Source organism: Dipteris shenzhenensis, chromosome 13 (assembly GCF_047967505.1).
Source record: "Dipteris shenzhenensis isolate YYH24624 ecotype China chromosome 13, Dip_SZ_1.0, whole genome shotgun sequence".
NCBI classification, from domain to species: Eukaryota; Viridiplantae; Streptophyta; class Polypodiopsida; order Gleicheniales; family Dipteridaceae; genus Dipteris; species Dipteris shenzhenensis.
The window spans coordinates 23,596,381-23,623,035 of record NC_141608.1 but is presented as its reverse complement, the minus strand read 5'-3'; the positions used below and the strand labels follow the sequence as shown (position 1 = coordinate 23,623,035).

The 26,655-nt window shown below is 46.4% G+C and overlaps 1 protein-coding gene across 2 annotated transcripts; it reads left to right on the top strand.

Moving 5' to 3' along the window:
* The first annotated feature begins 429 nt into the window (after positions 1-429).
* LOC147895193 (glyoxylate/hydroxypyruvate reductase A HPR2-like) lies at positions 430-26,400 on the top strand. 2 transcript variants are annotated; one of them, XM_087383867.1, is made up of 2 exons: positions 430-1,215; positions 26,007-26,400. In XM_087383867.1, exons 1-2 carry the CDS (start codon positions 544-546, stop codon positions 26,235-26,237), a joined length of 903 nt encoding a protein of 300 aa, XP_087239993.1. In that variant the 5' UTR covers positions 430-543; the 3' UTR covers positions 26,238-26,400. The 2 variants fall into 2 exon arrangements, with proteins under 2 accessions (XP_087239993.1, XP_087239992.1); XM_087383866.1 differs by having other exon boundaries at positions 25,719-26,400.
* Positions 26,401-26,655: the final 255 nt, after the last annotated feature.

Here is a 26,655-nt window from a genome sequence, read left to right as displayed (position 1 = left end):
TACTATTGCCTGCTTAGTAGGGTATTTCCCTTTCTTGACTTTCAAAACTTACAAAAATCTCAATTTTTAGCTTTCATCCATCTCCTTGAGCCACGTGTAACGAATATGAGCCCCTAGATTGATTTTAGCCATTACAAATATGAGCCCTTAGATTGATTTTAATTGATTTTAATTAATGTCGATCATGAAGGTTTTATTCAAATACCATAAAAACTCCTGGGTAAAAGCATATCTTTGCTTTTTAAACTCAAAAATGCTAAAACCATCCAATTCTAATATTCTCAACTTACTTTTTTCATTTCAATTTAAAACATTGTTAATTTAAATCGACTTATTATAAAATTCGTAATTTATTCCCCTTTTGGACGGCCTACCGCACCCTGTTTTTTATATATTCACTCACACTTTTTTTAATAGTGAAAACTCTCTCTCTCTCTCACACACACACTGTTCACACAAAATTGGGGATCTGTCGGACAAGAGGAAGATGGGAAGTAAGCAAAAAGCAGAGACGACGAAGAAGAAGAAGCAGCCCAGAACAAGATGGACGCCATAGCCATGGAGCTCCCAAGCTCAGAAGAAGAAGAAGCAGCAGCTCAGAACAAGAGGGACACCATAGCCATGGAGCTGCTAAGCTCAGAAGAAGCAGTAGCAGCAGCTGAGAACAAGATGGACGCCATAGCCATGGAGCTGCCAAGCTCAGAAGCAGCTCAAAACAAGAGGGAAGCCATAGCCATGGAGCTGCCAAGCTCAGAAGCAGCTCAGAACAAGTCCAGAGACGCCATCGCCACGGAGCTTGCAAGCAAACCAGGCGTGCTGGTGACGATTCCCCCCTCCGTCCTCTTCCCAGGCTTGCTTGAGAGCTTGCGGGAGCGATACACAGTGTTCCAGCTCCCCCCCAACGCCTCCCTCCCCCTCCCTTTCTCCCCCTCCATCCTCGCCATCGTCGGTTTCCGAGCTCCCCCCCCCCTCATCGACTCCCTCCCCAACCTCCGCATCATCGTCTCCCCCGCCGTTGGCCTCGACTGCATCGACCTCCCCTCTTGCCTCCGCCGTCGGATCTCCGTAACCCACATCCCCCATGCCTCCACCCACGACGTCGCTGAATTCGCCATCCTCCTCATGCTCGCTGTCCTCCGCCGCATCTGCCCCTTGGATCGCTACGTCCGCCAAGGCCTCTGGCCGCTGCGGCGAGGTTTCCAGCTCACGAACAAGGTGCGCGAACCTTTCTTTGCCACTGCTGTCGCGCGATGTTTGCCCACTCACCTGCAGCGCAGCAGCGATTTTTTCTGCCTGCCGGAATTCTCGGACGACGGAAAACCAATTGCTCTTTTGCAATTTCGTATTCTAACTTTGTTTCGACCGTGTGCGATATGATCATAGTATCTCAAACGTCTCAACGTGGCCTGAAACCTCTCGCTTGAACTCGTTCGCCTTTCTCAGAACGTACGTTTCCGCATGCGGGCTGCAACGAAGTATGAACTCGTGGAAATGGGTTCAAAGATATGACAATACGTAAAAACTCTCCTGAAACCGTAAAATGCCTAGCCACGCTTGTCCAGACAGGAAATACAATGTCACATTTTAAAGACTGTCGATCGCAGCAAAGCTGTGAAAGTGTTGACCAGTAGGTCCTCCGTATCAGAACTATGATCCACATGCGGAATTAATTTCCAGCTGACCGCACAGCTTCACGCATCAGGTAACTGGCTTCCTGCAAGCAGCATTCTTTGCACCACTTTAGTGATTCACGACTCCGATGTACAAATGGATGCCCAAACTACCATAAAATTGCATTGCACATATAGTTGGCCCAAAAGTCTGTATATATGATGGTAGCCGTCCGATCGCGACCTCTTCGTTCATGGAAGATAATCTTCCTGTCATAATAATTCTGCCACCAGTGGGGTCCTCCATGTTGAAAAGGTCACTTCCCCATCTGTAAGCCCTCAAATGAGGAGAGCATGGGGGAGGGAGACTTAGGTCATCTGCCCAGAGAAAAGAGAGGAGAAGTGGCTGCCACATGCACAGCAGCAAGGCTGCCATGTGGGCAGCACATCAAGAGATCCACCCGGAGCTTCAGATGCTGCATCAAAGGAGCTGATGTGCAGGAGAGATGGCGGGGCATCTTCCTTGGATCTGGCCTGGCAGGAAGCGACTAAAGAGCATCTATAGTAACTTTCCTGCTTTGATGTCATTCTGCTTCTTGTGAGATTCCGTGGCCCAATGACCACAGATGCCACAGTAATAGGCCTTTATCCCTGGTTTTGGTAGTTTCCCTTCCATGGAAACTCCCCTGCCTCTGGCATATTGGTAGCTTTGCTGCTGGTCTTCTTGGCCTGGCTGGCCTTGACCATGTTTATGTTGGAACTATTGGAGTCCTAGTGTGTGTGGTCCTAGAGTCCTAGGAGTGTCCTACAGTTGTGTGAGTGTGAAGAGTCTTGAGGCCACTTGTGCCACCTCATGTGGTAGGTGTGATTCCTCCCCTAGATTATAGGATCTAGATTCTCTTGTGTGTGACCTCATCTATGAGGTGTCAGTGTGGGAAGATAAGGCTTGCCCAGCCTATAAATGAGCCCATGTACTTGCTATGATTACACAATCTATCAACATCAGTTCGTGCCTCAGCTCTTGTCTCTAACTTGTGATTGAGTGTCTCTCACCCTCTCCCCATTTTCAACAGATGGTATCAGAGCAGGTCTTCTCTGACTGAGCCTTGCCTCATCACGCACAATTCCTAGCCTTCCATCTTCCTTTCCTATACCCTCACGTCGTTCGCCCTGTTTTGCTCCGTGTTCTTCTTGAAGACTGCGCACTACTCTGTGAAGATCACCCAGCTATTCTTCTAGTTCTGCCCATCATGCTACACGATTTTCCTGCCATGTCTCTGCGATAACATTGCCGTATGTCTCTGCCACGCCCTGCATGAGCTTCTAATCCTGATGTCACCATTGTTGCCGGCACCTACAGAGGCAAACTACTTCAGACATCGACTGCTAGAGAGGTAGTCGACAACAATGAATGCATGGTCTATTGCGTAAAGCCTTGTCCACCACTCGTCAAGCTGTAAGAGAAAGGTGCATAGATCCGGAGACGTGTCTTGGATAAGCAACAAAAAGTCACGCGTCGAGCATGAAGCTGGCCGTGGCCATCGACTCGCACGTCGCCATCTCCACGTTGCTGTCCAGCAGGCCGTTCCAGTTCTGCCCGCAGTCTCTATCCCAAGATTCCTGATGGCCGCTTCAGCTCTGCCCATTGCTGCTGCCGCGTGTCAGCTCTCCTCCTTCCGCCCCTCATCTGCGCAATCTTCAGCAGCAGCATTCTGCCCCAATGCCCTGACTGCTCGAGCTGAAGTCAGGCCGTTTTACTGCTGCTGTAGTTCGTGATCAAATGTCTGCTCCAACTTCATGCCCACGATTTGCTCTCACAGTTCGTGGGTTCACTCTTGCGGTCTAGATCTTGCTACAACCGGTACTATTCTGCGACAAATTGGGGCTTTTCTGTTTGTACTATCTATTGTTCGCAAACATACATTGATTTTACTTCCTTACATAGAATTGAAGGCTCAGGCATGTAAAATTTGGGGATTTTTTGGCAAAATTTGAGTAATTGTAAGGGATTTAGACACTGGCTGTAATAACAGCTAAGACCTTCCCACCAATGGATAGCATAAAAAATTCCTCGTTCATCAAGAAATTTTCAGGGAGCAATTTCCCAACTTGGTAGACGAAACTCCGGCTTCTTCTTATGCGAGAAGGCATATGGAATATCACCAATGGCAAGGAGCCAAAACCCCAAAGTGATGATGCTAGAATCAGCTGGTGGGAGAACCAAAATGATAAAGCAATGGCTATCATTGGCCTAGCTTTAGCTGACAACCTTATCCACCATGTGGATTTTGATAAGACTGCAAATGACGTTTGGGAAAAATTAGAGAATTTGTTTGGAAATAAGATCAATAATTCCAAAGTCTTTCTCAAACAAAAACTCTTCAAGCTCAAGATGAAGGAAACTGAAACCCTCAATGAACACTTGAGCAATCTTGGGTCAATTCTCCAACAATTATCTGTCATCCGAGCCATTGTTGAAGATGATGATCAAGTTGCTGTACTTATCTCAAGTATTGAAGACATTGCCAAGTACAATGAGATCCTTGCTATCCTAAGAGTCAGCCGCAATATGAGCTTTAAGGATATGGTAGCTCATCTCATTGATGAGGACCGTAGGCTTACAGAGAAAGCAGAATCTTCCTTTGAATCTGGCAAAGCATTCTTTCTCAAGAATAAGCCCAAGAAGAAAGGAAAACCTCTTAAATGTAATTACTCTCAGAAACTTGGCCATCCAGAGGATCGTTGCTTCAAGAAGATGGCAAAGGTACAAGCCAAAGAACATGCCAATCTGGTTGCGGAGCAGAGCGAGGACGAAGACGATGAGGCTACACCTTCTGGACCTGAGGAACAAGCCTGCACTGTTGCTGTTTCTGGTCTATCCCTCCATGAGGTGATAGATGAAGAGTGGGCTTTCTAGAGTCATGTGTGTTAGGTACTCTACCTTGGGTAGTCCCCCTAAAATGATGTAATAATTTGTCATTTTGTGTGCCTTGTCCTATAAAAGGCTCCACTTATTTCCATGTACCCAGTTAGGAGACAGGGGGGTTGTTATGTCTTTCCTTTATCAGGCCTGGCCGAGTTCCAGGATGTTGGTGTACTCCCTAGACCTATGAGTTGGTCATGCATCCATGCTCAGATTTGAGTCTTTGATCACGTTGACACCTAAGCCATGAGAGTGCTTGGTTCAACCTCTGAATTATGCTCAGCTGTTAGCCTCTGAGATTGCCTGGGATGCACAGTCTGGATGATGTCATAGTTTCTAGCCCTAGCTCCGAAGGGGGGTTTGTTGGAACTATCGGAGTCCTAGTGTGTGTGGTCCTAGAGTCCTAGGAGTGTCCTACAATTGTGTGAGTGTGAAGAGTCTTGAAGCCACTTGTGCCACCTCATGTGGTAGGTGTGATGAGGCCCTAGATTATAGGATCTAGATTCTCTTGTGTGTGACCTCATCTATGAGGTGCCAGTGTGGGAAGATAAGGCTTGCCCAGCCTATAAATGAGGCCATGTACTTGCTATGATTACACAATCTATCAACATCAGTTCGTGCCTCAGCTCTTGTCTCTAACCTGTGATTGAGTGTCTCTCACCCTCTCCCCATTTTCAACAGTTTAGCTCTTCCTCGTGATCGAGATCAACCACGACCATCGCTTCTCTGTCAGCCACAGCCTCTTCCCTGCTTGCCATAAATGCATGCTCCTGCTGTTCACTGGAACTGGAACCGTCTCCAAGCCTCATCTCCTCACTGACGAGAAGAGAACGAGTTCCTGAAACGTGGGAAAGGTATCTAGACTGCAATAGAGGTCTCAAAGGTCTTATATTTTTGCCTAATCCTTGCAGGGTAACCAAAATGAGGTCATGCTCCTCAGTGACAACCCCGATGCTACCAAGCCGTTGGTCAAGCTTCAGATCTTCAGCACATAATGAGAAATGCTGAGTGAGCCCCTCTTTACATCATTCAATTGTTGCTTAAGTTGCAGCATTTTGGCCTTTGATGAAGTTTCGAACAGCTTCGCCAAGGCATCCCAAGTATCCTTGGGTGTCTCAACGTCTTAGATGGATCCAATCATGAGGTCGCTGATTGTAATCGAGATGTAGTGTATTGCTTGATGAGCCTTTTTATTCCAACCTCTAACTGCTGGCTTTGTGTCTTCACCTTGTGGTTTTTTCTCTGCTCCAGCTAGGAGCTCCTAGAGCTCCTTGCCCATTGGGAAAGTATTGATGTGGAATTTCCATGTTGGATAGTTGTTTTTATCAAGCTTTTCTCCTGCAATGAGGGAAGTAGATTTACACATATTTGATTGCAATGCCTGTAATTTCTGCCTGCAAGAAATCAGCCAAATCTGCTCACCAAGCGCTCAAAAAACTGATCAAATCACGAACATGAACTGCTGTAATTTACTGTTATAAAATTGTCACATGCACCACTGCACTCGGGTGCATTGTGACACATTGGACTCAACACTGCGTGCATAAATGTACAATAGTAGTTATCTCGATAGGTGGCGTATGCCGTGCCCCAATGTGAGCCCTTGGTTAGGGATGTGTTAGGCACGAGCTACGTAGGTTGACTCCTAGCCTTAGTATTAGTCACAAGTAACTTGTCCCCATTGGGGAACAAGTTAGGATAATTAGGTGCAGCGTAGCTTAGTAGTTAGGAGGCAACCTTAAAGGCCAACAGAAGGTAGGCGACAAGGGCCAGCTTTGGGAGACTGCCCTAGCAGCCAGCAAAGGCTGACCGCTCAAAGGTTGCCTGGTCAAAGGCTGACCAATCAAAGACTCCCTGGTCAAAGTTTGATTGGTCAAAAGCTGACTGGTCAAAAGCTGATCGGTCAAAGGCTGATTGGATCAATCAAAGGCTGACTGGTCAAAGGCTAATTGGTCAAAAGCTGATCGGTCAAAGACTGGCTGGTCAAACCGACCAGATCAGGTCGGTTGGCTGACTGTCAACTGACTGACCAACTTGATCCAGGCCTATATAAAGGGCTCCTTAGATCCTTTGCAGGTATTCAGTCCAACACCTACTCAGCCCCGCTCCAGCCCTCTGTGCTGTGCCAAATCTGCTCCAAGGACAATTATAACCATCTGTGATTGGAAGATCAGTCAACACAACTTTTAGCTGGGATTGAACAGCAAGCAGGGTGAAGTTTGGGCAGTTCTGTTTCAGCAGTGCATTTCAATTTTGGTTCAGCACATTCTCTCCCGCATTTCTCTCAGCTCTCTTGGTCTCTTTTGGCTCAATTCATCTCTCACTCACACAGTTGCCCATGGACAACACTAGTCTCATCAGAAGTGTCCATCATCAGTGTGGACAGCATTGAGGTCTCGGTATTGGTTAGAGCTGCCTCTCAGGTCATTCTCCCCTATATTGGGGAGGGGACCCTCAGTGGGTACAGGGATCCAATCGGTTTGTTGCCTCTTTCTCTTACCCTTATCTCCTACTCTCCCTCTCTATGGTGCATAAGTGAAGACGCCTCACTAAAACTTTAAAATGTGCTCAATGAGATTGCTTCTAACTACTACACCAACACCAGGAGTCTCCAAATTGCATCAAAGATACCTTGAGGGGCTTGCTAGGGGAGAGTCCTCGAGGTGATAGGATGAAGATTTTGAGTACTCATCTAAAGAAAGCCAGGATTTTGATTCATCCAATGAGTTTTTCCATGAGCCATGAGCATGGACGATGCCTTAAAAGGTGTGCATCAAGCCTAGATGGAAAATGCTGTTCTTCTTTCATGTTGTCTCAAATGTGATCACTAATTCTGATTTCTAGATGGCAAGTGGTGCCTCCTTTTCCCTTCCCTAAAAACCCCTTGCTGATGTGGCATTTCCCATTTTGGCTCCCCACAAAAATTCAAAAACATTTCTGTTTCCCTGGTCCCCGTTTCCATTTCTGTTTCCCCTATGTCTTCAAGGGAATGGAGGGGAGCAATTGGGGAGAGGGGGGGAGGGGGGAGGGATGGGTTGTAACTTGTTGTTGGGGTTGGGAGGGGTTTCATTTTATCTTCCTTCTTACAATTTTGGTGAAGGGCTGCAGGTCTGTCCTCCTTGCCTGCCCTGAGGAGGGCAGGCCAGCCTAGGCAGGGTAGTAGGCCTTATATAGGGCCATATGTAGTAGTATGCAGGTTGGCCTGAATAGCAGGCCGATCAGTTCAGCCAGATCTGTGGCCGCCCTTTCTAGGGCAAGTGACCCATTTTGGCCTGCCCCCCTCTCCACCTTCTATGCTATTGATAGGCATCTTCCCTCCTCCATCCTCCATCCTCATTGTGGCAAACATTGGAGAGAGTAGGTGACCTTTAGTTGCTGCCTCCTGGACCTGACCTGTATCAGCAAACCTCAACGAAATTTGGCAGCTTGGTCTGCTATTTTTGAAGGTCTTCTTGGTCACGTGTTCATCTGTAATCTCTTCCAGCATTCAGTAATCGATTGCAGTGGTTAATTCACACTGTTTCCAACAAGGTTTCTCTATTAGGTTGTGGTGCATTTCTGTCTGCATCTTGTGCTTGTCATCTTGGAATATTACTAGTCTGTTTCTCGGTTATTCAGCAATGGCTCCATGGTTTTCTTACTACCTAAAGGTACTCTGGCAATGAGTAGTGCTTGCCAATCTCCTGTCTACCAAAGGACACATCCCTGCCCTCCCTTTTTAAGGAAGTAACTATCCTTGTAATAAATCCTCCACAAAATTGAGCCCTACCCAACCTCCTCACATTTGCTCAACTAGATCACCACCCAATCAGATTTGGAGTCAAAATCCTCTTGGGTTCTTCCTGGTCCACCTGGACATAGCCAAGTCTGTGCCTAACCCAATAACCACATTCCATCAAATGGAAAACAAATTGTTGTAGCGTTCCTCCGATCAAGATGTCCTCTTGAGGAAGCCCCAAACCCTCAGTGATACGACTATTTGAATTAATCCTGGCGGTTAAAAATCCTCACTCATTGTGGATTTTCTCAATTGTTTGCATGCAATCTGTGACAGAAGCAAACATCCATCTGTTCTCCTGTTCTTGCACCATAGAGCTCAAGCAATTATGCCATGGAGTCTGCCATATGTAAAGCTATAGAAATCCTTAAACAATGCTTCACCCTTCTAAATCTCAATCCAAAATATCTTCCCAATCGGCCCTGAAAACCCCACCAACTCAATAGACTACTACTGAAACATGAACATCAAAAGAGCTGTGCACCATATGGTTATCTGGTCTCCAAGGTGGGGGAATCCAGCTGATGCTTCATCCAAATATGCTCTAATAGCGCCCACACATAGTTACCAGCGAACAGGAACGTTCTGGAAATTTGGGTGCCAGAACAGGAACATTCCGGGAAGGGGGAACGGGGGAACAGGAACTGGAATGCCACGTCATACACAACACGTCATCATATGGCATAAAACTATGCTAGAAAATGGAAGAAATTGACATTTCACAGATTTAAACTTTCTATATAAGCTCTAAAATACTAATTTTAAACTTTCAAAGAACAACCCCAAAATTTTATTCTTTTTTTTGGGGCGTTCTGGGGCCGTTCCAGTTCTTCCTTGCTTCCCGGAACGGTGTTCCAGACATTCCAAATGTTGGAAGGCCTTTTTGTAGGATCGATAAATAGAAAGAGAGAGAGAGCAAGGTACAAAGAGTCGATAGAGTCTGCCGTCACATCAACTAGGATAGATAAAAATGAAGCATACAAAGTACTTGTACCTAGACCTAGGACTAAGTGTCCTAGGTGTCACATAGGACTAAGTGTCCTATGTGGCCTAAAAGGCACTAACACTATAAGTGTTAGAAAATACCCAACAGAGGGTACACGTAGCGGAAGACTTATAGTAATGCCCAGGAGCTCACACAGTGTGCGGTGTGGGTGTGGAATCACAGACTTCTTTACTTATGTGCATACAATAGGTGTGCAGACTCATCAATAGACAATGAACCAATCAGATAGAGAAACCACCAAAATATATATTTCCGTCCACAACTATGGACACAATACAAAAGAGACAGATCCAGAGTCCCACCAATGGTGTGGTCCTCTGATCTTACCACAAAAGTCCTTCTCCTATCTGCTGGCTATCTCTAGACTAGAGTCCGCGTGCTCCACCTCGAGCGTGAGTAGACTTTCCGTCTAGAATGATCTTCTCCACCTTGCTGTCTGGAAACCAGTCTAGGTGGGCAGCTTCCTGCAAGCTAAGTCTGCAGCACAAGGCACTTCTTTCTCCTCCTGACTGTAGGCCCAAAGAAAGCCCTGCTGCTGCTCTTTCTGCTGATGGAATTGCTGCTCCAGATGATGCTAAAATGAGGCCTGAGGCCTCTCCTTTTATAGGCCTCAAGGGCCTGGCCAGCCAACCGACTCAGTCTGTACAAAAACCGACTGAGTCTGTACAAAAAACTGACCCAGTCTGCTTGGGAAAAACTGCCCTTAAAGGGCTCACAATTCAAGCCTTTTATGGCCCAAACTTCCAGGGTTTTTGGCCCTCCATTCAAGGCAAATATGCAGCCTATAAAAGGCCTGCTACCTCCCCACTGCCAGTCACATTCCTTGCTGCAGATCTGAGCCTGCACTCCCTGCCATGTCTGCGCCTCTGCAAACAGTGCGCCTCCATGTCCTAGATCCTCCGCAATCTGTCCCAGACTGTCTTGCTTCTGCTCCGTACTTTCCTGGCCCTGTGTCCTGCCCTTAACAGTCCTAGATGTGCTGCCCACAAACCAGCCATGATGCTGTCTATGTGGCAGCCCCTTTCTCTCTTTTCCTGTTGGGCACAGCCCTAGGTCTCCCTCCCCCATGCTCTCCTCATATGGGGGCTTACAGATGGGGAGGTGACCTTTCCAACACCCCCTCTCACCGACACATCTCAGCCCAATGCCAACACGTCGATGAAGATGCTCCAGTAACTCCCTGGTCGTAGTCCTCTGGAACCTTTCGGTGTCGAAATCTTTTGCATCCAGTGGCTCCTGCTCCACCAGGTCCGGTTCCGCTTCCGCACACCATCCTGGTACACAGGTCCATCTCTGGTAGCACCTCCTGGTACCACCTCCTTCAGTCGCATTCCCGCCTCTGAACTCGAGCAACCCAGCCGTCACGATCTTCCAGTCGTCCCCCTCATAATGAGTGAACAACCTGGAGTCTTCCAGGCACCATGCTCTGAGGGTCTGTTTCAACCCGTCCTTCCTCTGGCAAGGTCTGCAACCAATGAATATTTCCAGATAACCTGGACCATGAACTCTCGCTGAGTTCTCAAGCAGGTACTCTTCTGGCTTCAGTACTCTTTGTCCACCACCTTCTAGCAATCTGCGTCCGAGATTTGAAGAAGCACCAAAACTTCCCCCTCTGCCTTCGAAGAAGGCCAATTCCTTCCAATCTCTTATCACCTGAGACAAATGAAGAGCAGAATCTCCCCACAGCATGCTATAAAGATTCAAATGCAGAATATCAAATACATACCAGACTATTGTACTGCCTGAATGTTCGCTATGAAAGCAAACCCTGTAGCGCAATAAGGCACCTGTCAAGATCCTGTGTAATCCTGTACTGTCCCCTTCTGAAGTCCAGCATCCATCTGACCATGAGACCCCAGGGCTTTCCATGGAATCCACCCTCGTGTCAGTGTCAACAGCTACACACCTGGAAGGTTCCAAGCACTCCATACTGTCCTTCACCTTCACAAAGGCATCTGACTCCTCGTTGACCCAACTCTCTATGTCAGACATCCTTACTGTGATTTCGGGATCAACATACCTAACCTCGGTAACACTCGGTGATGTCACCAGGAACAATTCTTCGATGACCACATTAGCTTTGGCCTTTCCCTCTGAATCTGGGTCAGACTCCTGTTTGTTTTTCAGATCTGCCTTTTTCTTCCTGCAGTCCTTTGCAAAATGTCCGGGCGTATCACAATAGAAACACTTCTTCTTGTGCTTCCTCTTCGAAGTCCCCTCGTCATCAGAGTCATCTTTATTGGACTTGCCACTGTTAGGCTTGCCCTTTCCCTTACCGGCGGAATCCTTCACCAGCATCGCCTTGTCGTCTTTGTCCCCGTTGTAGAGCTTCTCCCGAGCTTCCTCCTGTAGCAGTAAAGGACACAACTCCTCAAATGTCAGAGGTTTGGTCCTCTGTCCTGCTGTCACAGCCGTAACAAAGCTCTTGAAACTCCGAGGCAATCTCCTCAGTACCATCAAGGCCAGATGGCATGAGTCCGTCTTCTGACCAATCGTTGCTAACTGATCCCGCACCACCTTGACCTTCGTCGGATGATCATGCACCGTATCGCCTTCTTCCATATGAAGATTGTAGAGTTGATGCTGAAGAAGCACGATCCGGGAGGTATTATCTGTCTCGTACAGATCCTTCAGGGTGGCCCACGCCTCTACTGACGTCTCGGCCAGCTGGATATGCGGAAGAACAGAGTCCGCCGTAGTCCCTATGATTATTGCCAGGGCATGGGCATCTCTTTCTTCCCAAGCTTCAAGCTCTTCTCTGTCTACTGCCATGAGTACCTTCCCTTTAGTGTCCACCATGTCTGCCGGCTTCGACTCCTCTCCCGTGGTCAGCTTCCACAACTTCCGAGCCACTAAATGACTCCGGATCTTCACTTTCCAGATCGGGTAATTAGTCCCGTCCAGGTTCCCGGACTCTCCAAAGTTAGGGATAGTGAAAGAGAGAAGACTGGAGGAGGAGGAAGGGATAGCAGGGGCTGAAGAGGCTGTCGACATCTCTGCTGTATATACCACACAGCAAAATCAACCAAACTCAAATGCAGTAACCCAGAACTCTGAACGCACCTGACTGAACCTGAGTCACCCTCCTTCTCGCAAGGGCACAATCCTCCAGTCGTGGAAGTCGATTCCCTAGAGCTTCTGAATCAGGGTCGTCCTTCAGCAAGGTCCCTGCCTTCAGGCTCCCACACCTGTGAGCCTCCTACTTGGGCTCTGATACTATGTTAGAAAATACCCAACAGAGGGTACACGTAGCGGAAGACTTATAGTAATGCCCAGGAGCTCACACAGTGTGCGGTGTGGGTGTGGAATCACAGACTTCTTTACTTATGTGCATACAATAGGTGTGCAGACTCATCAATAGACAATGAACCAATCAGATAGAGAAACCACCAAAATATATATTTCCGTCCACAACTATGGACACAATACAAAAGAGACAGATCCAGAGTCCCACCAATGGTGTGGTCCTCTGATCTTACCACAAAAGTCCTTCTCCTATCTGCTGGCTATCTCTAGACTAGAGTCCGCGTGCTCCACCTCGAGCGTGAGTAGACTTTCCGTCTAGAATGATCTTCTCCACCTTGCTGTCTGGAAACCAGTCTAGGTGGGCAGCTTCCTGCAAGCTAAGTCTGCAGCACAAGGCACTTCTTTCTCCTCCTGACTGTAGGCCCAAAGAAAGCCCTGCTGCTGCTCTTTCTGCTGATGGAATTGCTGCTCCAGATGATGCTAAAATGAGGCCTGAGGCCTCTCCTTTTATAGGCCTCAAGGGCCTGGCCAGCCAACCGACTCAGTCTGTACAAAAACCGACTGAGTCTGTACAAAAAACCGACCCAGTCTGCTTGGGAAAAACTGCCCTTAAAGGGCTCACAATTCAAGCCTTTTATGGCCCAAACTTCCAGGGATTTTGGCCCTCCATTCAAGGCAAATATGCAGCCTATAAAAGGCCTGCTACCTCCCCACTGCCAGTCACATTCCTTGCTGCAGATCTGAGCCTGCACTCCCTGCCATGTCTGCGCCTCTGCAAACAGTGCGCCTCCATGTCCTAGATCCTCCGCAATCTGTCCCAGACTGTCTTGCTTCTGCTCCGTACTTTCCTGGCCCTGTGTCCTGCCCTTAACAGTCCTAGATGTGCTGCCCACATACCAGCCATGATGCTGTCTATGTGGCAGCCCCTTTCTCTCTTTTCCTGTTAGGCACAGCCCTAGGTCTCCCTCCCCCATGCTCTCCTCATATGGGGGCTTACAGATGGGGAGGTGACCTTTCCAACACCCCCTCTCACCGACACATCTCAGCCCAATGCCAACACGTCGATCAGCTACACACCTGGAAGGTTCCAAGCACTCCATACTGTCCTTCACCTTCACAAAGGCATCTGACTCCTCGTCGACCCAACTCTCTATGTCAGACATCCTTACTGTGATTTCGGGATCAACATACCTGACCTCGGTAACACTCGGTGATGTCACCAGGAACAATTCTTCGATGACCACATTAGCTTTGGCCTTTCCCTTTGAATCTGGGTCAGACTCCTGTTTGTTTTTCAGATCCGCCTTTTTCTTCCTGCAGTCCTTTGCAAAATGTCCGGGCGTATCACAATAGAAACACTTCTTCTTGTGCTTCCTCTTCGAAGTCCCCTCGTCATCAGAGTCATCTTTATTGGACTTGCCACTGTTAGGCTTGCCCTTTCCCTTACCGGCGGAATCCTTCACCAGCATCGCCTTGTCGTCTTTGTCCCCGTTGTAGAGCTTCTCCCGAGCTTCCTCCTGTAGCAGTAAAGGACACAACTCCTCAAATGTCAGAGGTTTGGTCCTCTGTCCTGCTGTCACAGCCGTAACAAAGCTCTTGAAACTCCGAGGCAATCTCCTCAGTACCATCAAGGCTAGATGGCATGAGTCCGTCTTCTGACCAATCGCTGCTAACTGATCCCGCACCACCTTGACCTTCGTCGGATGATCATGCACCGTATCGCCTTCTTCCATATGAAGATTGTAGAGTTGATGCTGAAGAAGCACGATCCGGGAGGTATTATCTGTCTCGTACAGATCCTTCAGGGTGGCCCACGCCTCTACTGACGTCTCGGCCAGCTGGATATGCGGAAGAACAGAGTCCGCCGTAGTCCCTATGATTATTGCCAGGGCATGGGCATCTCTTTCTTCCCAAGCTTCAAGCTCTTCTCTGTCTACTGCCATGAGTACCTTCCCTTTAGTGTCCACCATGTCTGCCGGCTTCGACTCCTCTCCCGTGGTCAGCTTCCACAACTTCCGAGCCACTAAATGACTCCGGATCTTCACTTTCCAGATCGGGTAATTAGTCCCGTCCAGGTTCCCGGACTCTCCAAAGTTAGGGATAGTGAAAGAGAGAAGACTGGAGGAGGAGGAAGGGATAGCAGGGGCTGAAGAGGCTGTCGACATCTCTGCTGTATATACCACACAGCAAAATCAACCAAACTCAAATGCAGTAACCCAGAACTCTGAACGCACCTGACTGAACCTGAGTCACCCTCCTTCTCGCAAGGGCACAATCCTCCAGTCGTGGAAGTCGATTCCCTAGAGCTTCTGAATCAGGGTCGTCCTTCAGCAAGGTCCCTGCCTTCAGGCTCCCACACCTGTGAGCCTCCTACTTGGGCTCTGATACCATGTTAGAAAATACCCAACAGAGGGTACACGTAGCGGAAGACTTATAGTAATGCCCAGGAGCTCACACAGTGTGCGGTGTGGGTGTGGAATCACAGACTTCTTTACTTATGTGCATACAATAGGTGTGCAGACTCATCAATAGACAATGAACCAATCAGATAGAGAAACCACCAAAATATATATTTCCGTCCACAACTATGGACACAATACAAAAGAGACAGATCCAGAGTCCCACCAATGGTGTGGTCCTCTGATCTTACCACAAAAGTCCTTCTCCTATCTGCTGGCTATCTCTAGACTAGAGTCCGCGTGCTCCACCTCGAGCGTGAGTAGACTTTCCGTCTAGAATGATCTTCTCCACCTTGCTGTCTGGAAACCAGTCTAGGTGGGCAGCTTCCTGCAAGCTAAGTCTGCAGCACAAGGCACTTCTTTCTCCTCCTGACTGTAGGCCCAAAGAAAGCCCTGCTGCTGCTCTTTCTGCTGATGGAATTGCTGCTCCAGATGATGCTAAAATGAGGCCTGAGGCCTCTCCTTTTATAGGCCTCAAGGGCCTGGCCAGCCAACCGACTGAGTCTGTACAAAAAACCGACCCAGTCTGCTTGGGAAAAACTGCCCTTAAAGGGCTCACAATTCAAGCCTTTTATGGCCCAAACTTCCAGGGTTTTTGGCCCTCCATTCAAGGCAAATATGCAGCCTATAAAAGGCCTGCTACCTCCCCACTGCCAGTCACATTCCTTGCTGCAGATCTGAGCCTGCACTCCCTGCCATGTCTGCGCCTCTGCAAACAGTGCGCCTCCATGTCCTAGATCCTCCGCAATCTGTCCCAGACTGTCTTGCTTCTGCTCCGTACTTTCCTGGCCCTGTGTCCTGCCCTTAACAGTCCTAGATGTGCTGCCCACATACCAGCCATGATGCTGTCTATGTGGCAGCCCCTTTCTCTCTTTTCCTGTTGGGCACAGCCCTAGGTCTCCCTCCCCCATGCTCTCCTCATATGGGGGCTTACAGATGGGGAGGTGACCTTTCCAACAGTAAGTGCCTATATTTATGCCTACAAGGCACATACCATGGCCTATAGGGCATCACTAGAACCACCAAGAGATGGCCTACAAATCCCCCTCCATGGGATGGGCTGAAGTATTCTGGAAATGTCTCAGAATACCTGGTATTTTTTGATCATGGTGGCACATGTTCATCCAAAAGGATATAGCCACCTATGAATGTACAAGGGATGTCAGATCATGTAACAAAGGGAACCAAGTGTAAAGCCTGTCGGAAGACTTCGAACTTCGGACGAGGAAGTGCCTTTGTAAACATATTTGCTATGTTGTCCTATGTGGGAAGATAGGACAACTCTATGTCTCTTACTGACAACCGCTCCCGAACATAATGATAATGAACTTCAATATGCTTGGTACGCGCATGAAACACTGGGTTACACGCAATGGCCAAAGCACTCTGGCTGTCAGTGTAGACAATAGTGGAGGATGTTTGGCGAATACCAAGATCTGTAAGTAACTGTCGAAGCCAAACACACTCTACTGTAGCAGTGAAAGCTGCCCTGTACTCAGCCTCACAGCTAGATGTGGCAACTGTTGGTTGCTTCTTGCTGAGCCAAGAGATACATGAATTGCCAAACAAAAAACAATTGCCAATATGTGACACTCTGGTGTCGGAACATCCTGCCTAGTAACTATCCGTGTAAGCATGCATGGTAAGTGAACCCTGATCACCATAGAAGAGGGCTGAATCCTGAGTGCCTCTGAGATATCTGAAGACTCTCTTCACTGCCTGCCAATGTTGTGAACTGGGCATGTGCATGAATCTGCTGAGCTGAGAAATTGCATACTGTAAGTCAAGTCTGGTGTGACATAAATAAATAAGGCATCCAACAGCCTGTTGATAAAGAGTGATATCACATGGTGGGCTCCCATCATGAGCTGAGAATTTGAAGCTAGGGTCTACTGGAGTAGAGATTGGCTTGCAATTCTCGAACTGAAAACGATCAAGGAGCTGTCCAATATACTTGGACTGTGACATCATGATACCCCCCTCAACATGAGCAAACTGAATGCCCAAATAATAGTGGAGCTGGCCCATGTTTGACATTTCAAAAACTTGCTGCAAATCAGCCTTGAAAGCTGCAATATGCTGAGTATCTGGGCCCGTGATGAGCATATCATCCACATATAAAATCAGCACTTAAAAATCAGATCCACTCCCACGGACATAAAGAGTGGATTCTGTGGGGCTATTCTGAAAACCAAGAGATAGCAAGTGTGCATGAATTTTGGCATACCATGCCCTGGGTGCCTGCTTCAAACCATAAAGGGCTTTTCTAAGCCGGCATACCTTGTTTTCAGAATTAACAACCTCAAAGCCGGGAGGTTGTGTGACATAGACTTCTTCCTGCAGATCCCCATGAAGAAAAGCAGTCTTGATGTCAAGTTGGTGCACTTGCCAATGGTGATGGGCTGCAATGGCAATGACACATCTGATGGTAGTAATCCTGGATGTGGGAGCAAATGTCTCCTCAAAGTCAATGCCTTGTTGTTGGGCATACCCTTTTGCAACAAGACGGGCTTTGTATCGATCTATACTGCAATCAGATTTCCTTTTTAATTTGTAGATCCACCGAGTACCAATGGCATGCTTGCCGGGAGGGAGATCTACTAATTCCCATGTGTCATTTTTTGCAATGGATTGTAACTCAGCTCTCATTGCATCCATCCACTCTTTTCAAAGGCTCTTCATTGCAAGCTGTAGCAAGGAGTGCAAACTCAAGAAAGTGACCATGCATCTGTCTATTCCTTGATCTTGTCCGGGCAGCAAAAGGCTGATCTTGTTTGCTGTCCCTCAATCTATCAAGAAGCCATCTGGGAACTTGCCTTTGCTGTCTATTGACAGCTCTTTCTTCAATCACTGCATCATGAATAGTGGGATCATTTTGTGCTGGAAGAGAAATATGCAAATCAGCATGGGGTATTGGCTGATCATTGCTTGTTGAAGGGCCTGCAGGAGACTTATGTTACTGGTCAAAGTCCTCTTCTGAGGATGGCAGAGGTAACCAAGATTCAAAGGCATCAAACATGTCAACATCTGGCTTAGCTTTGCAGTCCACAAGAGGAGAAGCTGAATGTTCAGCAAAGATTACATCTCTACTGACAATAATCTTCCCAGTATTTGGTTGGTATAACCAATACCCTTTGCTCTCTTGGCTGTAACCAATAAATATGCATTTGATGGCTTTTTCATCAATCTTATGTTGCAACTGAGATGGTACATGAACATATGCAAGAGACCCAAAAACTCTCATGTGTGAAAGTGAAGGCTTCCTGCCTTTCCATGTTTCATAAGGTGTAATAGTCTTCAATGCCCGTGTAGGTGATCTATTCAGCACATAGTTGGCACACATCACTGCATCAAGCCAAAATTTATTGGGCAAAGACTTTGCCTTAAGCATGCATATGGCCATCTCCATTGTGGACCTGTTTTTCCTTTCAGAAACAGGATTCTGCTTAGGAGTGTAAGAAGTAGTGCATGAGTGAATAATGCCCCGTGAAGACAGAAATGCATCAAACTCCTTTGACATATACTCTCCCCCCCTATCTGTGTTGAGAGTGACAAGCTTGCATCCTGATTCATTCTCAACCATATTCAGCCACCTCTAAAAGCATGAGAAAACTTCAGATTTGGCTTTTAAAGGATATACCCAGCAATATCTTGTGAAATCATCAATGAGAGTCATAAAATATTTGTACCCCCCAATGGCATTTGTCCTCATTGGGCCACAGACATCACTGTGTACTAGCTGCAATTTCCTTTGTGAGAGTTCTGGACAATTCTTTTGAAAAGGAAACCGATGCATCTTACCCAAAAGACAACCCTCACACACATGTTTGGAAACTGTGTGAATTTGAGGTACATCATTTGCCATCTGCTGTGAATGTAGCTTTGCAAGAGCCCTATAATTGAGATGACCCATTCTCTCATGCCAAAGCTGAGTTTCAGCAAGCTGTGAATCTGAAATAGCAAATGCTTCAATAGTAAGTGCAGCTGAGTGATGATCAAGGTGATAAAGCCCCTTTTGCAAAGTGCCAGTGAGAACTATGGCATTGTCATCACGAAGATTATAAACTAGGCATCTGTAGCCATAAAAAATCACTCTGAAACCTGAAGTAGCAATTGCTGAAATTGAGATCAAGTTGACTTCAATTCCAGGCACAAAGAGAACATTTGTCAAAGTGACAGGATGACTTGAAATAGATGTGAGCTGCACATCTCCAATTCCTTTTACAGCATATGAAGCATTATTAGCACATGTGACAGTCCCCCCTCGAGGTGCATCAGCGAAAGAGTGAAACAACTGTCTGCAAGATGTGACATGCTTGGAAGCACCACTATCAAAGTACCAGGACTGAGCATCATTAGCAGTAAAGAGTGCATCAGCTTTGGAGGGATCAAATGAGCAATGGACAGCCCATGCCCAATCATCCTGAAGAGTATATGCATGTGAAGCATCTGCTGGGTCATGGGATTCAATAACATGTGAGGCATTAATTGTCAATCCTGCTTTCTTTTTCTCCAAAGCAATGCGCTTCCTGCATTCTGAAATATCATGTCCAGGCTTGCGACAATAGTTGCATCTTTTCTTCTTTGACTTATCTGCTGTATTTTTAGATGCATTGGAGGAATTGCAGCTGCTATGCGCAGATTTTGGCTTGCCCATAGGCTTGGAAGCCTTGCCTCTTCCTGTCTAGTGTGAAGCAAATGCATGATCAGGAATAATGGCTTGTCTATTAGCTCGACTTTGCTCTTCCTGCAAAAGCAAATTAACTAGCTGATCAAAAGAATAGTGGTCTGGATTACCCATGGCCACTAATCGAAGGGTTGTAGCAAACCCTTGATATGTATCTGGCAGTCCATTCAGTGTGGTATTGACAAGCTGTGAATTTGGCACCACCTCATCAATGTTGGCAAGTTGTTCCATGAGGTCCTTGACCTTTGTCAGGTATGCATCCATAGAGTCACCTTCATTCATAGTGACTTCCTGTAATTGCCTTCTTAAATATGCAACACGTGCTTCATTGCGAATCTGATAGAGAGAAGCCAATTTGTCCCAAGCATCCTTTGCTGTCCTACAAGACCGGATGTGTGGAATAATGATTCTCTTGCATGATAAAGCAATACATGAATGTGCATTTGCATCTCTTGCATCCCATCTTGACTGTTCCTGAGTTGGAAGAGAGTAGCAGGAGTGCTAGAAGATGAGGCATTAGGAGTACCCCGGCAGAGGGACCAGTAGTAGAGGCAACCACTGTATAGCATTGGCTGGCCTCAGATCAACCCCAGAAACAATATTCCACAAATGCTTTGCAACAAGAATATGTTTCATGAGATAAGACCACATCGGATACTTGGTGCCATCCAACTTATCATCTTCACGAAGAACGCCAAATAGATCTTGATTGTTCCCAGCCATAGCAAATGTGATACCCTGAAAGAGACCTGAAAACCCAAAAGCCTCAAGGCTATCACTGCAAAAAGCTGGCTGTTCAAAAATGACAGCAAATATCTGCAAATTTCCAACCCAAAACAAAGGGCAAATGCAGATCTGACCCAAATGTAACTGTGGCAAGCAATGTTCACTGCAAAAACAGCAAATTTGGCAAAAGCCCCAAATTTAATGAGGGCAAATAGGCCAAAAAGAGGGCAAATGCAGAAAAGCCCCAAATTTTGCTGAAATTTTTGCAAATGTGACCCAATGAATGATAATCTGACCCAATGTATAGCCTCAAGGCTTGAAACTGCAAAAGTATGAGTACTGTCCCAAACACTGTTAAAAATGGGGAGAGGGTGAGAGACAAGATCTGAGGCACAAACTGATGTTGATAGATTGTGTTATCACAGCAAGTACATAGCCTCTTTTATAGGCTGGGCAAGCCTTATCTTCCCACACTGACACCTCATAGATGAGGTCACACACAAGAGAATCTAGATCCTATAATCTAGGGGAGGAATCACACCTACCACATGAGGTGGCACAAGTTGCCTCAAGACTCTTCACACTCACACAACTGTAGGACACTCCTAGGAGTCTAGGACCACACACACTAGGACTCCGATTCCAACAAACCCCCCTTCGGAGCTAGGGTGAGAAACTATGACATCATCCAGACTGTGCATCCCAGGCAATCTCAGAGGCTAACAACTGAGCATAATTCAGAGGTTGAACCAAGCACTCTCATGGCTTAGGTATCAACGTGATCAGAGACTCAAATCTGAGCATGGATGCATGACCAACTCATAGGTCTAGGGAGTACACCAACATCTTGGAACTCGGCCAGGCCTGATAAAGGAAAGACATAACAACCCCCTTGTCTCCTAACTGGGTAGATGGAAATACGTGGAGCCTTTTATAGGACAAGGCACACAAAATGACAAATTATTATATCATTTTAGGGGAACTACCCAAGGTAGAGTACCTAACACACATGACTCTAGAAAGCCCACTCTTCATCTATCACCTCATGGAGGGATAGACCAGAAACAGCAGCAGTGCAGGCTTGTTCCTCAGGTCTAGAAGGTGTAGCTTCATCGTCTTCGTCCTCGCTTTGCTCCGCAACTAGATTGGCATGTTCTTTGGCTTGTACCTTTGCCATCTTCTTGAAGCAACAATCCTCTGGATGGCCAAGCTTCTGACAATAATTACATTTAAGAGGTTTTCCTTTCTTCTTGGGCTTATTCTTGAGAAAGAATGCTTTGCCAGATTCAAAGGAAGATTCTGCTTTCTCTGTAAGCCTACCGTCCTCATCAATGAGATGAGCTACCATATCCTTAAAGCTCATATTGCGGCTGACTCTTAGGACAGCAAGGATCTCATTGTACTTGGAAATGTCTTCAATACTTGAGAGAAGTACAGCAACTTGATCATCATCTTCAGCAATGGCTCGGATGGCAGATAATTGTTGGAGAATTGACCCAAGATTGCTCAAGTGTTCATTGAGGGTTTCAGTTTCCTTCATCTTGAGCTTGAAGAGTTTTTGTTTGAGAAATACTTTGGAATTATTGATCTTATTTCCAAACAAATTCTCTAATTTTTCCCAAACGTCATTTGCAGTCTTATCAAAATCCACATGGTGGATAAGGTTGTCAGCTAAAGCTAGGCCAATGATAGCCATTGCTTTATCATTTTGGTTCTCCCACCAACTGATTCTAGCATCATCACTTTGGGGTTTTGGCTCCTTGCCATTGGTGATATTCCATATGCCTTCTCACATAAGAAGAAGCCTGACTTTTGTCTGCCAAGTTGGGAAATTGCTCCTTGAGAATTTCTCGATGAACGAGGAGTTTTTTATGCTATCCATTGGTGGGAAGGTCTTAGCTGTTATTACAGCCAGTGTCTAAATCCCTTACAATGTTTACTTAAATTTTGCAAAAAAAGGCCCAAATTTTATATGGTAGAAGCTTTAATTATGCCAAAGGAAGACACAGGACAGAAAAGCCCTAAATTTTTGGGTCGGGTTGCTGCAAAATTAGGGTTTGCAGAAAATTGGGGCTTTTGAAAATTTCCTAGAGCATAGTGTTCTAGCAATACTAGGGAAGCTTCAGACCATAAAAGCCCCAACAAATTCATCCAAAATGAGGCAAAATTCTTGAAAAGCGCAATTTAGGGTTTTGGGCTCAGAAATGCGCTGGAACAAGCCGCTCTTCAGGTCGTCATGGAGCAGAAGTGCTAGGTTTCAAGGTCGGTCTGAATCCCTTCCAAATGTAGCGGCGATTTTGGAGCTGATGACAGCTTGAACAGTAAGAAAAACGAGCTGGAATCAGTTCGTTTTTGTTCCCTGAAGCACCCTCCTCCAAAATAGGGTCAATTAATCAGCAAAAACGGGCAGCTTCAGATGGCGACAGTAGCAGCAAAAATCACCATTTGGAGGCCAAAAACGTGCTGGAATTCTTCCACGATGGTGGCTCATTTCAGACGCAGGTCGTTGGGGCAGAATACTGCTGCTGGAGATTGCGCAGATCAGGGGCGGAAGGAGGAGAGCAGAACTGAAGCGGCCATTTGACAGCAACGTGGAGATGATGGAAGAGTGGCCCAGCGGAGGAGAGAGGTAGCGGGTAGAGGAGTTAGCAGGAAAGTGTCGGAAGAGTGGCCCAGCGGAGGAGAGAGGTAGTGGGTAGAGGAGTTAGCAGGAAAGAGGTAGCATCAGCGTGGGTAGGATTACGAGGGATGCGTGAGCAGATTGCGAGGGAGGCGTGAGCAGAGTGCGAGGGAGGACGGGCAGAATGGCGCAGCATCAGGGAAGATAGCGGGCAGAACTGGAACGGCCTGCTGGTCAGCAACGTAGACATGGCGACGTGCGGTAATGTTATCGCAGAGACATGGCAGGAAAATCGTGCGTGATGAGGCAAGGCTCAGTCAGGGAAGACCTGCTCTGATACCAACTGTTAAAAATGGGGAGAGGGTGAGAGACAAGATCTGAGGCACGAACTAATGTTGATAGATTGTGTTATCACGGCAAGTACATAGCCTCTTTTATAGGCTGGGCAAGCCTTATCTTCCCACACTGACACCTCATAGATGAGGTCACACACAAGAGAATCTAGATCCTATAATCTAGGGGAGGAATCACACGTACCACATGAGGTGGTAACAAGTTGCCTCAAGACTCTTCACACTCACACAACTGTAGGACACTCCTAGGACTCTAGGACCACACACACTAGGACTCCGATTCCAACAAACACCAGTGGAAATTGAGCTCCCAACTCAAAAGCCCCAAATTTTGTTGACTTGAGTGATGATGTGGCACAATGTGACAGTCCTGAACCTGAAATTAACTGAAAACTTCAATTTTTGGAAGGGTTTCAGTTGTCAACCTTGTCCAAAGTATTGTATTGACAAGTTGAAGATTCAGATGTCAAAAGCCCTAAATTTTTTGTTGGAAATTAGGGTAAAAACAGTAAAAGACTGCAAGTAATTTCACACGTGCCAAATGCTGTACCAAATCTCGGAGCAAGTACAACTGTACGGATGCAGAGCTGTACGATGTATGGAACACAGGTACCAAGCTGTACGGTGTACGGTTGTACGATTGTACGAAAGCATGGTATGGAAACAGGTATGATGCCTGTATGGAGTGCAGGTACGGAAGTTGTACGATGCCTGTATGGAAGCTGTACAATGCAAGTACAGTGTACTGAACGCAATACGGATGCCAGTACAGACTAGTACAAAGATTGTTGTACGGCTGTACGGCAGCGCAGATACGGGAGTTGTACGATGTACTGTTGCATGTACAATGTACGGCAACGCAAGTACAGAAATGTACGGCGGGTGTACAGACAGCTGGTACGGAGATGTACGGCGGGTGTACGGGCAGCTGGTACGGAAAATGTACGGGCAGTTGTATGGACTGTACGGGGACAGGAAGCAGATCTGGGCTCTGATACCACTGTAGGATCGATGAATAGAAAGAGAGAGAGAGCAAGGTACAAAGAGTCGATAGAGCCTGCCGTCACATCAACTAGGATAGATAAAAATGAAGCATACAAAGTACTTGTACCTAGACCTAGGACTAAGTGTCCTAGGTGTCACATTGGACTAAGTGTCCTATGTGGCCTAAAAGGCACTAGCACTATAAGTGCCTATATTTATGCCTACAAGGCACATACCATCCTATAGCGCATCACTAGAACCACCAACAGATGGCCTACACTTTCCCTGGTAACTATGCCAAGACAAGGAAAAAGGTAGCATTCCATACCCTGTATGGCATTGATAATTGGCTGTTACAGAGGCTATCCACCCTTGTCAAAACTATTCACCGAATAAACACCTGATAGGCCCTCCAAAATTGACCCAAAACCTACTATGCTGGCTGTCCTGATTGTTGCTACAGCTGCTGCCTTAAGGTGGGTCAGATTCATCCAAAGCAGCCACACCAAGAGTAGCTTTGCTGCTAGTTGGGTACTTGGTAGTGGTTGTGGTAATCTTGGCTATCCAAAACCAGATTAAAGTGTATCCTTGGATCCTTAGAGCAATATGTTCCCAGCACCGGCTGCTGGTGTCTCTGTCTGTCTTCCTGGATCCCATTTTCATGGACCTGGAGGTACTCATCATGTTATTTTGTAAAATGGTTCTCAGCAATCACTGTTAGCATTAGCTATTTAACCAGTGCTCTGTATACAGTTCTATCCAGCTCCTAAAATGGATTTGGTATTTAGTATGTTTTTGTCAGCATCCTCTCTCATGGCTTTGTTGTGGTTCCAAATTTTTTGGAAGGACTCCTAATCTTGCAAATGCTGGACCACGTTTCAGCTGCATGGTCTGTCAAATTTGCTAGGTCTGTGCAACTCCATGGATAATAAGCAATGCAATGCAATGCATGTTCAATGGAGCGAATCACATTAACCATTTATCTTACACTCGCTTGCTGTGTCTTGAAGAACTAGAGCCTGGTAGTTCTTAGGTTTAGCATGGTTGTACTAAGAAATCATATAACAGATAATCTTGAGAGGACACAGGACACCTTTCATGGGCACACCTTTGCTTGATAAAGAAGCCAACAAGACGTGGGATAGGCAAAACCTAGTTTACTCATCTGAATATGTATGAACACTTCAGAATAGCATAGATTTTTGTCGCACACATCCATGCATGTCCTTCCAATGCTTGAAATTTGTTAAGTATTTCCACTCATGAATTGCTAGTAAGATATGGTTATTTTCTCTAAAATCTTATTCTAAGAGGCATTGGTAATAGGCAAGCGGAAGGAAAGTGGGCATTGTTGGTCTGGGACGTATTGGGATGGCTATTGCAAGACGAGCTGAAGCATTTGGGTGCACCATTTCATATCAAGGAAGGTCATCCAAACCGGATATACCCTACGTTTATTTTCCAACAGTTGTAGACCTTGCTGCCAACTCAGATGTACTTTTCCTTTCTTGTCCTTTAACAAAAGAAACAAGGCACATGATTGGTCGGGAAGTGCTAGATGCATTAGGTCCAGAGGGGACATTAGTCAACATTGCACGTGGCTCTATTGTTCAGGAGATTGAACTCATTAAGGCTCTCAAGGAGGGCCGCCTTGGAGCAGCTGCACTAGATGTGTTCGAGGATGAACCAAATGTTCCAGTGGAGCTATTCAGTATGGATAACGTCGTAATGACTCCACATATGGCCAGTGGCACTTACGAGACAAGAAGCACTAAGGTCAACATTCTTGTTGCCAACTTGGATGCATATTTTTCGGGCAGGCCTCTGCTAAACTCTGTTTGTTAGCCAATATTTTTGAACAATGAGAACGTAAGAGTTCACAAGATTCATTTCTTTAACGCTGGTGACTATTCTAAGGGTGACTGGTAAATTGGTCTGTATGAGAAGAAATAAAAGTCCTCAAATGAGAACTTATTAAATCAGTAAGAATCTTTGTTTTCTTTCGAAAGTACCTGTTAGGCTCTCTTATTACCCTTGTTGGTGGATTTTCAATCTTGTTGTTGATCCGACTCATGTTGGGCGGATTCCTTGTTTTTTTTGGGGTGAAAATAAGCGAGGAAGAAATCCTGGGTTTTAGGGGGTTATCAGATGTTGATGCACGAATTTGCCTCGTCCATATGATAGCTAATAACTTCAGATAATTTTACCTGCTGCAGCAGTGATTTAGTGGAATGACTCTACTTCGTTGCAATTGGCCCATATT